At 38.6% G+C, this 14,975-nt stretch overlaps 1 protein-coding gene across 4 annotated transcripts in view; it reads right to left on the bottom strand.

Annotated features, from left to right (window-relative positions):
• The window catches only part of banp (BTG3 associated nuclear protein), a 77,183-nt gene that overhangs the window by 47,734 nt on the left and 14,474 nt on the right, over positions 1-14,975 (bottom strand). For all 4 annotated transcript variants that reach the window (XM_062035972.1, XM_062035970.1, XM_062035971.1 and 1 more), the window contains 2 exons: positions 11,021-11,092; positions 7,670-7,714 (listed from right to left, as the gene is read on the bottom strand). In XM_062035972.1, coding sequence (XP_061891956.1) covers positions 7,670-7,714; positions 11,021-11,092 — 117 coding nt within the window. The remainder of the gene's footprint in view (positions 1-7,669; positions 7,715-11,020; positions 11,093-14,975) is intronic.

The raw sequence follows: 14,975 nt of genomic DNA, 5'->3' as shown, positions 1-14,975 counted from the left end.
TTGCTTTTATTTTCTTTCATTTCACTTTGTTGTCTGTGAAGCACTTTGAGTCTGCCTTGTGTATGAAAAGCGCTATACAAATAAAGTTGCCTTGCCTTGCCTTGTTAGGCACATCCCTAAATGATACATAATTACAACAAAGTGGCAAATGCATCCAATAAGATATGTAAGGAACAAACTCTAGTTTAATATTTTTATAACAACAAAGTTTAAAGATTGGAGTATAGAGGTATGAAATTGGCACTTTTCCATTGTTAAGCGGTTATAAGGAATTCAATAGCAATGATTGCACACATGCATTTACTGCATTTAACCTCAGTTTGCTTTGTACGAAACAAAAAGCTTACACATGCCCGTCGCGTAGGGCACCTGTCTGTACAAAATAACACATTGAACAGCAAGACAGACAGTGTGAGAAAAGGCTTCCTTCCCAAAAGCCTTGCCTCTGGACAAACATATTGAAACAATGCAATTGAAATAATGTGTTTTTTCAGGTCCATATACAGGCTGCAATAGTCATGCACAGGCCAGGTCCCCACTGACCAAAACCTGCTTAACTGTGTGTGTCTGTGTGTATGTGTCTGTATGTATGTGTCTGTCTGTGGTCAGATGCAAGTTTCTGCTTGAGTGCAGTGAACAAGACAAAGTAGTCAAAGAACATTTTATAAACTAACGAAAGGAGAAAATCCCTAAGTTAATAATCATCACTTCTATTGCGGCAAATGAACTGTAATTCTTTGCATCTTTGCGTTATCACTGGAGGACGGGAGGACAAGGCCAAATATGTTATACTCTGACGAACAGCAAGCAAGAGCAGGCATGCTAATTACTAAGCTCACCGCAAAATTGGCTTGAAAAAAGAGAAGAAATTAGTTCTTAGTAAACTATAAGAAGTTTAGATGGAACTACGTTACAGCAGAAAGTAAGCAGGAGGGCTGTGAATCTTTGGGCAGCAGATGATACAATTCGCTTCTAGATTTAAAAAGATTTTCGATTCAAAATCAATACTTTTTAATAACATTGATTGTCGGTTCTATGATAAACTACATTCCTCCATAAAATAGATAAACAGCTGTGATACATTTCTATATTACTAGAAAACTGGTTTTGTTTTGTAAAATGATATCCCAAAATGTTATGAAATCAAATACAAATAGGGCAACAAGAGAAGTATCCCAGAATTCTCTTTTCTAATGCAAATCTGTACAGCAGATATGGGCATCTACATCAACAATATGATTTGCCTGAGTAGCTGAAGACAGATTGAAAACATGTTATTTTAGTTGTTTTTTTTTAAAATCTATATTTGATTTTTTTAATCGATTAAGAATCGTTCCAAATAAGAATCGCAATTTACTCTTAAATTGATTATTTTTGACACCACTAGTAAGCAGGTATTAACAGGAAACTAACAAGTACTGTAAATACTTGACTAGGGTTCTACGGTATGCTGGTACTAACAAAGTATGCGGTACTAATGAATTAAAAAGGTACTATACTGTCATTGAAAAATATTGGTACTTTTTTTTTTCATCTTCTTGATGCGTGCCGTGGTGACATTGTTGGTATACAGGCTTCGGCGCATGTTAGTCAACACACACAAACAGCACTTGCAAGCAGAAAGAGTGTGAAGACAGAAGAGGGAAAATGGACGTATTTTGGCTTAAAAACTAACAAAGTACATGGAGCTATAATAATTGAAGCGCTGCTCTGCAAGCAGTGCTTTAAAACGTAGCTAGCTAGTAGCTAGTAGCTGGCTAACGGCTTACGTCTCTCCGTAGTGTTTTAGCTACTTCTATTTCACTAATCCTCGCCTCCATGGTGACAGATACGTTTCTTATAAGTATCATCCCTCCAGGACGAGGGTTAGCGAAACATGCTTCACTACTCACCGTAGGATGATTACAATAGCTAACCGCTAACAAGCTAATGCTTCTCAATATAAACAAAAGGGTAGCTCTATATATATACAGTGGGGCAAAAAAGTATTTAGTTAGTCACCAAATGTGCATGTTTTCCTACTTATAAAGATGAAAGAGGTCTGGAATTTTCATCATTGGTATGCCTCAACTATGAGATAAAATGAGAAAAACAAAATCCAGAAAATCCCATTTTAAAGAATTTATTTGCAAATGATGGTGGAAATTAAGTATTTGGTCAATAATAAAAGTTAATCTCACTACTTTGTTATATACCCTTTGTTGGCAATGACACAGGTCAAAGTAAAACAAGTTGAAAAACGTATTCGGGTGTTACCATTTAGTGGTCAATTGTACGGAATATGTACTGTACTGTACAATCTACTAATAAAAGTTTAAATCAATCAAAAACGTTTTCTGTAAGTCTTCACAAGGTTTTCACGCACTGTTGCTGGTATTTTGGCCCATCCCTCCATTCAGATCTCCTCTAGAGCAGTGATGTTTTGGGGCTGTCGCCAGGCAACACGGACTTTCGACTCCCTCCAAAGATTTTCTATGGGGTTGAAATCTGGAGACTGGCTCGGCCACTCCAGGACCTTGAAATGTTTCTTACGAACAGTGTTGAGACTAACTTTGTAACGCGCTACTGTAACGCCGTTAGTTTCGGCGGTAACTAGTAATCTAACGCACTATTTTTTCATATTCAGTAACTCAGTTACCGTTACTACATGATGCGTTACTACCGTATTTTTTGGATTATAAATCACAGTTTTTTTCATAGTTTGGCCGTGGGTGCGACATATTCTCCGGAGCAACTTGTGTGTGAAATTATTAACACATTACCGTAAAATATCAAATAATATTTAAATAATAAAACAACAATTCAAATCTGCCTGGTTAGGCTTTGTGTATGTCACGTGTGCCTTCCTTAAGTGAAGCCAGGTTTACAGCTGTGTTGTTATCATGTTGTTTGTTACTTATGTATGTTATCCATCCATCCATTTTCTACCGCTTATTCGCTTCGGGGTCGCTGGAGCCTATCTCAGCTACAATCGGGCGGAAGGCGGGGTACACCCTGGACAAGTCGCCACCTCATCGCAGGGCCAACAGATAGACAGACAACATTCACACACTAGGGCCAATTATAGTGTTGCCAATCAACTTATCCCCAGGTGCATGTCTTTGGAGGCGGGAGGAAGCCGGAGTACCCGGAGGAAATAGCCGGAGTACCCGGAGGAAATCCACGCAGTCACGGGGAGGACATGCAAACTCCACACAGAAAGATCCCGAACTCGGGATTGAACTCAGGACTACTCAGGACCTTCGTATTGTGAGGCAGATGCACTAACCCCTCTCCCACCGTGCTGCCTTATGTACAAACCCCGTTTCCATATGAGTTGGGAAATTGTGTTAGATGTAAATATAAACGGAATACAATGATTTGCAAATACTTTTCAACCCATATTCAGTTGAATATGCTACAAAGACAATATATTTGATGTTCAAACTGATAAACTTTTTTTTTTTTTCAAATAATCATTAACTTTAGAATTTGATGCCAGCAACACGTGACAAAGAAGTTGGGAAAGGTGGCAATAAATACTGATAAAGTTGAGGAATGCTTATCAAACACTTATTTGGAACATTCAACAGGTGAACAGGCAAATTGGGAACAGGTGGGTGCCATGATTGGGTGTAAAAGTAGATTCCATGAAATGCTCAGTCATTCACAAACAAGGATGGGGCGAGGGTCACCACTTTGTCACAAATGCGTTAGCAAATTGTTGAACAGTTTCAGAAAAACCTTTCTCAACCAGCTTTTGCAAGGAATTTAGGGATTTCACCATCTACTGTCCGTAATATCATCAAAGAGTTCAGAGAATCTGGAGAAATCACTGCACGTAAGCAGCTAAGCCCGTGACCTTCTATCCCTCAGGCTGTACTGCATCAACAAGCGACATCAGTGTGTAAAGGATATCACCACATGGGATCAGGAACACTTCAGACACCCACTGTCAGTAACTACAGTTGGTCGCTACATCTGTAAGTGCAAGTTAAAACTCTCCTATGCAAGGCGAAAACCGTTTATCAACAACACCCAGAAACGCCGTCAGCTTCGCTGGGCCTGAGCTCATCTAAGATGGACTGATACAAAGTGGAAAAGTGTTCTGTGGTCTGACGAGTCCACATTTCAAATTGTTTCTGGAAACTGTGGACGTCGTGTCCTCGGACCAAAGAGGAAAAGAACCATCCGGATTGTTATAGGCGCAAAGTTGAAAAGCCAGCATCTGTGATGGTATGGGGGTGTATTAGTGCCCAAGACATGGGTAACTTACACATCTGTGAAGGCGCCATTAATGCTGAAAGGTACATACAGGTTTTGGAGCAACATATGTTATAATGATAAATGATAAATGGGTTATACTTGTATAGCGCTTTTCTACCTTCAAGGTACTCAAAGCGCTTTGACAGTATTTCCACATTCACCCACTCACACACACATTCACACACTGATGGCGGGAGCTGCCATGCAAGGCGCTACCAGCACCCATCAGGAGCAAGGGTGAAGTGTCTTGCCCAAGGACACAAGGGACGTGACTAGGATGGTAGATGGTGGGGATTGAACCCCAGTAACCAGCAACCCTCCGATTTCTGGCACGGCCACTCTACCCACTTCGCCACGCCATCCAAGCAACGTTATCATGGACGCCCCTGCTTATTTCAGCAAGACAATGCCAAGCCACGTGTTACATCAACGTGGCTTCAAAGTAAAAGAGTGCGGGTACTAGACTGGCCTGCCTGTAGTCCAGACCTGTCTCCCATTGAAAATGTGTGGCGCATTATGAAGCCTAAAATACCACAACGTAGACCCCCGGACTGTTGAAAAACTTAAGCTGTACATCAAGGAAGAATGGGAAAGAATTCCACCTGAGAAGCTTAAAAAATGTGTCTCCTCAGTTCCCAAACGTTTACTGAGTGTTGTTAAAAGGAAAGGCCATGTAACACAGTGGTCAACATGCCCTTTCCCAACTACTTTGGCACGTGTTGCATCCATGAAATTCTAAGTTAATTATTATTTGCAAAAAAAAAATAAAGTTTATGAGTTTGAACATCAAATATCTTGTCTTTGTAGTGCATTCAATTGAATATGGGTTGAAAATTATTTGCAAATCATTGTATTCTGTTTATATTTACATCTAACACAATTTCCCAACTTTTATGGAAACGGGGTTTGTATGTTATGTTGCAGCTATTTAAAATAGTTTTGTCAATTAGTTCTGGCCTGAAATAAATTGGCCCTTTGAAACATATCTTTGTCTTTGTGTGTTGTATGTAGACCACATTGCTTAGCAGAGTTCAGTGATGCAAATGCATGTCAAGTTGATCAACAGATTGTATTATTCTCCAGTGCAATAACAGTACTGAAATGAAGGCTAAAAGGGCATTAATGGGAGCTGTTAAAAAAAGAAGAAAAAAAAAGAAGAAAAAAAAAGGAACTAAATAGTTACTTTTCACAGTAACGCATTACTTTTTGGTGTAACTAACTGAGTTAGTAACAAAGTTAATTTTGAAATAAAGTAATTAGTTACTGTAACTAGTTACTGGTTTTCAGTAACTAACCCAACACTGCTTACGAAGCCACTCCTTTGTTGCCCGGGCGGTGTGTTTAGGATCATTGTCATGCTGTAAGACCCAGCCACATTTATTCTTCAATGCCCTTGCTGACGGAAGGAGGTTTTCACTCAAAATCTCACGATACATGGCCTCATTCATTCTTTCCCTTACACAGATCAGTCGTCCTTGTCCCTTTGCAGAAAAACAGCCCCAAAACTTGATGTTTGCACCCCCATGCTTCACAGTAGGTATGGTGTTCTTTGGATGCAACTCAGCATTCCTTCTCCTCCAAACATAACAAGTTGAGTTTTTACCAAAAAGTTATATTTTAATTTCATCTGACCATGTACCATTCTCCCAGTACTCCTTTGGATCATCCAAATGCTCTCTAGCAAACTTCAGACGGGCCTGGACATGTACTAGCTTAAGCAGGGGGACACGTCTGGCACCGCAAGATTTGAGTCCCTGGCGGCGTAGTGTGTTACTGATGGTAGCCTTTGTTACTTTGGTCCCAGCTCTCTGCGGGTCATTCACTAGGTCCCCCCGTCTGATTCTGAGATTTTTGCTCACCGTTCTTGTGATCATTTTGACCCCACAGTGTGAGATCTTGCGTGGAGCCCCAGATCGAAGGAGATTATCAGTGGTCTTGTATGTCTTCAATTTTCTAATAATTGCTCCCATAGTTGATTTCTTCACACCGAGCTGCTTACCTATTGTAGATTCAGTCTTCCCAGCCTGGTACAAGTCTACAATTTTGTTTCTGGTGTCCATTGGAGTATGGAGTGTGACTGTTTGAGGTTGTCTTTTATACTGACAACGAGGCCAGGTGTCATTAATACAGGTAACGGAGGACAGAGGAGCCTCTTAAAGAATAAGTTACAGGTCTGTGAAAGCCAGAAATCTTGCTTGTTCGTAGGTGGCCAAATACCTATTTTACAGAGGAATTTACCAATTAATTAATTAAGAACCCTACAATGTTATTTTCTAGATTAATTTCCCCCATTTTGTCTCTCATAGTTGAAGTGTACCTATGATGAAAATTACAGGCCTCTCATCTTTTTAAGTAGGAGAACTTGCACAATTGGTGGCTGACTAAATACTTGTTTGCCCCACTGTATATTGGCAACAAGTAAAAGAGCCGTATCTAGTCAATACTACAATGATTACATCAATATTTTATTATCACAAAATATTTTAGAATTTTTGAAATTGTTTATAAACTCAGAATATACATCTCTGGGAACAGGAGAATTTAAATCATGAACATTGATGACCCTAAAACTACTTGGTATCGGATACCCGAATTTGAGTTTGGCTGTATTACTAGGGTTTAGGCATTTTCATTTTTTGTGAAGTGAAATGAGATGTGAGGAAAACAATGGTTAACTCTTCCAAGAACCCTTCCATCCATCCATTTTCTACCGCTGGTCTTCCAAGAACCATTTTAATGGAATTCATTACAATTTTTATTTTTCATTAAAAAGATCAGCAAATATCAGTGAAATCTTTTCCGGATTGTCAAGTATTCTTAGCAATATTGTTATCACGCCATTTCATGATGAGCTGTGAAACATCTACATCACTATCTTACATTACATTATGCACACTGACACTGGGACAGTTGTTTCATACCATGCTGAAGCACCGTTAGGCCTGCCTCCCTGTTCCCTGCATCATTCTGGCCTTAACCATTCCACTGCCTTACTGCAGTGCTGTGCAGTACTACTGCGTCTATTCTTCAACACTTCTATTTTATAATAAATGTTGGTCCACTCTCAGGTATTTCGATTTCACTTTCACTCCTACAATCAATACTACTTGATTTGTAACCTCTGACATCATCCTGACACAGGAAGCAGCCTATCAACAATAAGAACCTTAACAATTGTCAGTTTCAGTTCAGCCTTGATAGAGTTGGATAGTTTTTTATTAATGTTTATTATTATGAAGACCTGTGATGAACATGAATTTCCCTTGCCTTTGCCGTGTTACAAACATGTTAAAAAGTCCTGTTTGTGTTTGAATGAAGACCAACTCTTTGAGTTCCAGTACAAAGGAGTGTCAGTAACTGAGTACATACGGAAGCACCCACAGTTGTTCACTACTCTGCCCCCCATTTAATTCAATGTTCTTACCTGTCCATCTTGACCAACATGCACCTGGTGGATCTGGAGGTTCCCCTAAAAGGCAGAAATGGTGTGTCAAGTCAGAATCTACAAGCTATCCATCATGAGAGTCCTCAGAGTGAAAATACATCCTCTAAGACATGCAACTTGATAAGATCCGACATAACACAGCAAATTACGTCCTAATCATAGGGGATTTGAAAGACAAAAACACCTGAGCATGTTTCCCATGTTAAATTTAAAGTGCTGATGATGAGCCATTAAAAATACAAAGGATTAAGCGTGTTGTTTATTCTGAAACATTAACAATAGATTAAGAAATTGCTAAATTACAGTAGTAATATGGATGTCACAGGCACAGCTGTTGTATGGATTCTCAGCGTGCAGTTGCCATGGCACTATATTACATATACATCAGTGTTACTATACACTGTATATATACAGTACCAATGTATTTGTATATTCATGAACTATTCTGTCATGTCCACTTACAACATGGCAAAATAAAGACAGACTGTCCTCTGCACACGTCACATGAGTCTAACTGCAATGCAAGGAGCATTGTAAAAGCACACCAACAATGCCATAAACAGCACTGCACAAGATGGATCATATGTGCCATATTGAAACATGTCTCAAATTACCAGTTTTTTCTCGTTAATTGCATTTCATGTGATAGCAGCAGTCTAAGATGTCATATTGTCGGAGACCTGTTTATTCTTGCAAATAGCTTATTTTCCTTTTCAAGCAAGCTAAAATGCAGTGTCTTGGTGGAAAGGGGTCTGTTGAGAATGAAACTCTCTGTTAACGGCGGTTGGAAGATGTGGGTTTCTGTTGCTAAGCTTTGAACTCTAGAAAACAAACATAATCATGAAATAGGAAGGGGAGAGGAGAAAAAAAATCTGACATCAGCCAGTAAAGACTTTAAAAGCTTTTCTGCCTTCGATTCGCCTCGTCCCTCTCACTCAGCTTCCTCCTCTCCGTGAAAATTTGAGTCCAAAATGTGAAAAACACGTGGTCAAAGTGTCAATGACTTCTGCTTAAATGTCAAGCTGTAATGCATGTGCTGAACATCAAATACTATGTGATTACAGTTGTGTGTTTACATAGACTGGCGCCTTGAAATAAATCTCTCCCCAAATACCTGACAAAGTCATCTACAGTGATGCTAATGCAGAAATTACTCTTCAGTTGCCAGAAAGTTTTGTATTTTAATTTCATCTGGCAGGTCAGTGCTGTTAGCGCATGCAGTGACGCCTGGTGGGGGACACCAGACATCTGGGATTTACATGAAAACAAAAGTTGTAACTCCGTGAAAAAGTAGGCGGGTATACAAACATGAAGGCATTCGAAGACCAACATCTGTTTTTGTTCAAATTCACTAATGACTTTAATAGTCAGCTATTATTTAAGTGCTTTACTTAGACGTACTGTACTAACAGAAGGCACATATTTGCTGGATACGCAATTGTTTAACTTTCATTAAGCTATAATTTTTCACCCAACACTGAAAGCTACGACTAAAATGACATACCAGCAATAAGTGTAGTAGTAGTGCTAAAATGTATTGGTTATCATTGCGTATGTAGTTTTTAAATTATAAATACAGTCATCCCCAGTATTGGCTGTTAATTGGTACGGAAATTGACCGCGACATATCATAATTTCTGCAAAGAAGGTATTATTAATCATAAATTAAATATTCCCATTGCCGGAGCATTAAAAAACCTGTTTACAACCTTCTAAATGTCTTTCAATATTATGAAAGCACCAGACATGAAATAACACCCTTTAGTCACCGTTACACTTTTTTAATCCTGCTGGTTGAGGCTTAGCCAATCAATGGTCACGATACTGAATAGCGTGCTATGATTGATCTAGTCTCCTCCAGCAGCCAATGTTACTGTAGTATTGACATTTTTATTTTTTATAGTAACCCTTAATGCTGGAAATGCCCAAAAAAATTGTAGAATAAAAATATCTCAAAAATATACAATGTGTTGAAGCCACAATATTTGAAGCACGGTGTGGCGAGGGATGGCTGTATACTATATATTTTTACTGAAGGTCACCCAGAAAAGCAGAAAATGGTAAAGTTACAAGATTAAAGTTGTACTATTACAAGAGTAAAGCCATAATATTATAATAATGAAGTTAAAATATATAAACTAAAGTAAATAATCTCCAGTGATGGCCAAAAATGTTGGAAGTGACTTTAAATATATTATGTGCGTGTGAATTTGTTGCTTCATTTTTCATGTGTGGTTCAAAAAAAGATTTTTTTTTTTAGAATCTAACAGACATGTCTAAAATGTTCCTTTAAAAATACTGAGGCAGCAGAATTATTTGAGCACAAAATTTAAATTACTGCTCAAATTTCAAGCCATGGCTGCAATAATAACAAATATTAATGGTAACATTATGTTGATGTTCCCATAAACAATGAAATGGAACATTTATTTATGAAGACCTGACTAAACATTCAACACAACAAAAGAGGCCAACTCAGTTTGTGTATTTTTGTCACAAAAAGACAAACTCTAGCACAATCACATTAAAATGCACCGATAGAAATGTAATTATGGCAGCACATCACAATATATGTTAACTACAGCAGAAAGATTTTTTTCTAGATAGCATTATCATACAAACACATTATAACTATGTTGCTTGTCGTTCCAACGGCATACAGATACCAACGCTGACTTGGATGCAGCACATTATAATGCATCTAATGTATATCAATATAGTGATGTCAGATGTACAGTGACATAAACATTGTTTAAAATCAGTGCGCACTTAAATGGAGCCCAGGAAACACCATGAGTGGCTACCGCTCCACAAAATGAAACGAACACCCGTAAGTAAATATTTATGTTCAAATGTTAAATAAGGTTGAAAAACATGAGACAATGTCACACATTTTTTTGTAATACAAATCAAAAAGCTCCCTTTTACCTGTGCAGACACAAACACAGAGTTTTGCATCGTGGCTGAGCATGCTAATTAGACGATAACATAATTTTGCCTCCCTCCATCGCTACAGATATATTACATTTCTTTAAGATTATGCTTGTAATATATCTTTTCCCTCACAAAATGCCAACTTAATTTTCTAAATGTTTATTTTCTTATTATTGTGGCACTTTATGTTCTTTTTTTTAATTTATAGTATACAACCATATTGTTTCTATTTATTATTTAACCAAATGAAATGTTTGTTTCAGTCACTTCAAGGGTTAATGTGACATTTATATTGGAAATTAAATACATTTGTTTCTCTTCTCTCTGCGCATTAGAATAGGATAACATACTGAGCATTATTTTTCCTCACACTCCCTTACAAATGTATAGACTTACCTCACTGTCCTGTGTGATCTGCACCTCCTCTCCTTGAGGCACCTGGGCAATGTGCAACTGTCCCTGTGGAATCTGCAAAAGACATGAGGTAAGAACATGAAAAAAATTTAATAAAATATTGTAGACTGCAGGTAAGCTTTTATGGGGTCACTGTGTTAGAGGGTAAATTAATGTAAGATATTTAACTGATCAAGCAGACAAACAACGTCAACTTCGCAAAAGGGCTTTTTGATTCATGTTTTTTCTTAACTTATAAAGATGTCAGTGTAACACAGACCACTGAAAAGATGGCTACTGAAATGCTTGATTATGCTATTAATGTTTTAAGAAATGTTGTAAATTTCCAGCTCTTAGTGTCAATTAGTTAATAAAAGACGGTGCGCAAAAAGGCTCAGAACAAGGTGGTATAAGGCACTACTTCTCAAAAATTAAATGTACATATGTTGGTTTCAGACCAGTTGTTGGCACACAACCACAGAGAAGTGTCATGACCTTCAGTTACTATATCTTAGTGGAACATTTTAGTCAAACCTATAAACAAGAGCTATGCAACTACAATTGCAAAGCCAATGCAAATGATCAAATATCCCCTCCATTTGTGCAGTGCCAGGGACAAGTACATATATGCATGAGAAGGAAGAGACAGAAATGCGTGTAAGAAGGAGATGAGGGGGGAGAATTTTTTGAAAGCATAAACACTTCATGTTGCATGCCTGGTCTGAGGGGTATTGATGCATACCACCAAGCTTGACAAAAATCCAAGGAGAAACACCACATTTCCATATGCAACTCAATACAGATCACAACATGTGTTTATCTGTCATTGAATAAAATAAGTGGTTTCTAATAAAAACAAGCAAAAAAACCAATGTAAATTTCAAAATGATTCGAAATTCAACAATTTGGTCAGGGTCATCTATAAACTCAGAGATTGACATATTGACATGTTATAATCTGATGTCAGCATCACTTGCCAAACTCCTGTTTGGAGAAGATCCAGTACATGGTCATATCATGATACCACCTCCAGCTGGATAATAGAGCAACATAAGAGGGCAACAGGTGCTATGATCATGTATTCATTATGTTTTTAATTAAAAATAAATTCAATACAAAAGCAGTGTCAATGCCTTAAAGGGGACCTGTTATGCAAAACCAACTTTTCTTACCTATTGGTAGCTGTTTTTGTGTATTGAGAATCTGCATAAGTCCCAAAATATGTAAATAAAAACATGGAGGCATGGCAGAGATTCATAAAACAATATCGTCTTCCTTAATACTTCCTCCAAACAAGCCACTTGGAATTTGCCTCATCTGTAATTTTTTTCCCATTGGTGATGTCAGCGGCTATTTCTAAATACGGTTAAGTTTTAACCAAAGATCTTTGCGCGAGTCCACCATTGTAGTCCGACGCTGAAGTCAAAAGGCACATTTTTCTCTATCCTCTTGTTGTGGGGCAGACTGGCTCATACATGCACATGCATCCTCCGCTGTTGCCATTTCTAATACAAAGTAGCGTAGTTATAACGTACAGTGCATCTGGGAATAATTCACAGCGTTTCACTTTTTTCACATTTTGTTGTTACAGCCTCATTCCAAAATTTAATAAATTCCTTTGTGTCCTTAAAATTGTACACACAATACTTCATAATGTCAATGTTAAGACATTTTTAAGAGCTTTTTGAAATGTATTAAAAAAAAGTTTTTTTAATCACAAGTTCTTAAGTACTTCTTTGCTCAATACTTTGTTGATATACTTTTTGGCATAAATTACAGACTCAAGTCTTTTTGAAAAGGATGCCACAAGTTTGGCACACCTATCTTTGGGCAGTTTCACACATTCTTCTTCGCCTATTCCTCTTTGAAGCACCTGGCTGGGCCACTTAAGGACATTTATAGGTTTGTCCTGAAGCCTTTCCGTTGATATCTTGGCTGTGTGGTTAGGGTCGTTGTCCAGCTGAAAAATGAACCGTTGCCCCAGTCTGAGTTCAAGAGCGGTACGGAGCAGGTTTTTATCCAGGATGTCTCTGTATATTGCTGCATTCATCCTTCCCTCTACCTGACTAGTCTCCCAGTTCCTGCCGCTGAAAAACATCTCCATAGCATGATGCTGCCACCACCATGCTTCACTGTATGGATGGTATTAGCCTGGATGGTGATGAATGGTGCCTGGTTTCCTCCAAACATGACGCCTGGCATTCAGACTAAAAGAGTTCAATCTTTGTCTCATCAAACCAGAATATTTTGTTTCTCATGGTCTGAGTCTTTCAGGTGCATTTTCGCAAACGTTTACGAAGGAATAGCGTCAGTCTGGCTACTGTACCATACAACCCTGAAGAGATGGGTGTCCTTCTGGTAGGTTCTGCTCTCTTTAGCTCTGACAGAGTGACCATCGGGTTCTTGGTCACTTCCCTGAGTAGGGGCCCTTCTCCTCCGATTGCTCAGTTTAAACTGCTGGCTAACATTAGGAAGAGTCCTGGTGGTTCCAAACTTCTTCCATTTACAGATGATGGAGGCCACTGTGCTCATTGAGACCTTTAAAAACAGCAGATATTTGTCTGTACCCTTTCCCAGATTTGTGCCTCGAGACAATCATGTCTCAGAGGTCTACAGACAATTCCTTTGAATTCATTCTTTGTTTGTGCTCTGCTATGCACTGTCAAGTGTGGGACCTTATAATATATAACTAGGTGTGTGCCTTTCCAAATCATGTCCAACCAACTGAATTTAAAACAGGTGGACTCCAATTAACCTGTAGGAAAATCTCAAGCATGATCAGTCAAAGCAGGATTTCCCTGAGCTTACTTTTGAGCGTATTGGCAAAGGCTGTGAATACTATGGTACATGTGATTTCGTAGTATTTTTTTAAATACATTTGAAAAAAAAGTGAAAAAATTCTTTACAAAAAAAAAAGTTCTACATTGTCATTATGGGGTATTGTGTGTACAATTTTAAGCACAAAAATGTATTTATTACATTTTGGAATAAGACTAACATAACAAAATGTGGGAACAGAGAAGCGCTGTGAATATTTTCCGGATGCACTGTAGACTCGACATGGAAGCGCTAAAAACTACAACATGGCTGGTGAGAAGACACAGTGGAGGCACGTAAATAGAACCGCTGACAAAATGGCTCAGTCAGACAGTCAGTATTAATGGGGCCTTCAAAGATGTGTAAGTTACCCATGCCTTGGGCACGAATACACCCTCATACATTCACAGATGCTGGCTTTTAAAATTTGCGCCTATAACAATCCGGATGGTTCTTTTCCTCTTTGTTCCAGAGGACACGACGTTCAGTTTCCAAAAACAATTTGAAATGTGGACTCGTCAGACCATAGAACACTTTTCCACTTTGCATCAGTCCATCTTAGATGAGCTCGGGCCCAACGAAGCCAGCAGCGTTTCTTGGTGTTGTTGATGAATGGCTTTCACTTTACATAGTAGAGTTTTAACTTGCACTTACAGATGTAGCAACAAACTGTAGTTACTGACAGTGGTTTTCTAAAGTGTTCCTGAGCCCATGTGGCGATATCCTTTACACACTGATGTCCCTTTTTGATGCAGTACCGCCTGAGGGAAGGGATCGAAGGTCCGTGATATCATCGCTTATGTGCAGTTAATTCTCCAGATTCTCTGAACCTTTTGATGATATTACGGACCGTAGATGGTGAAATCCCTAAATTCCTTGCATTCTCTCGTTGAGAAAGGCAGCAGGGGAGTAGCTCATCCCCCTTTGGCTGAGAGTTTTCTAGAAAGTCGATATATGAACATCCACCTCACTGTGACATCGCAACATAGTCGGACTGCAAAACCTTGCGAACAGATGCATCCAAAAATGTGTACAAGCTCAGGCAAAAATGCATTAACCTTATAATTTGACGCGTTAGCAGTTTGACACAAGTATCCAACATTGTAACGAGTCAGAAAAGACAGAATTCATCATTGGTGCC

Source organism: Entelurus aequoreus, linkage group LG24, assembly GCF_033978785.1.
Source record: "Entelurus aequoreus isolate RoL-2023_Sb linkage group LG24, RoL_Eaeq_v1.1, whole genome shotgun sequence".
Lineage (NCBI taxonomy): Eukaryota > Metazoa > Chordata > Actinopteri > Syngnathiformes > Syngnathidae > Entelurus > Entelurus aequoreus.
This window is presented reverse-complemented; position numbering and strand designations above follow the sequence as displayed.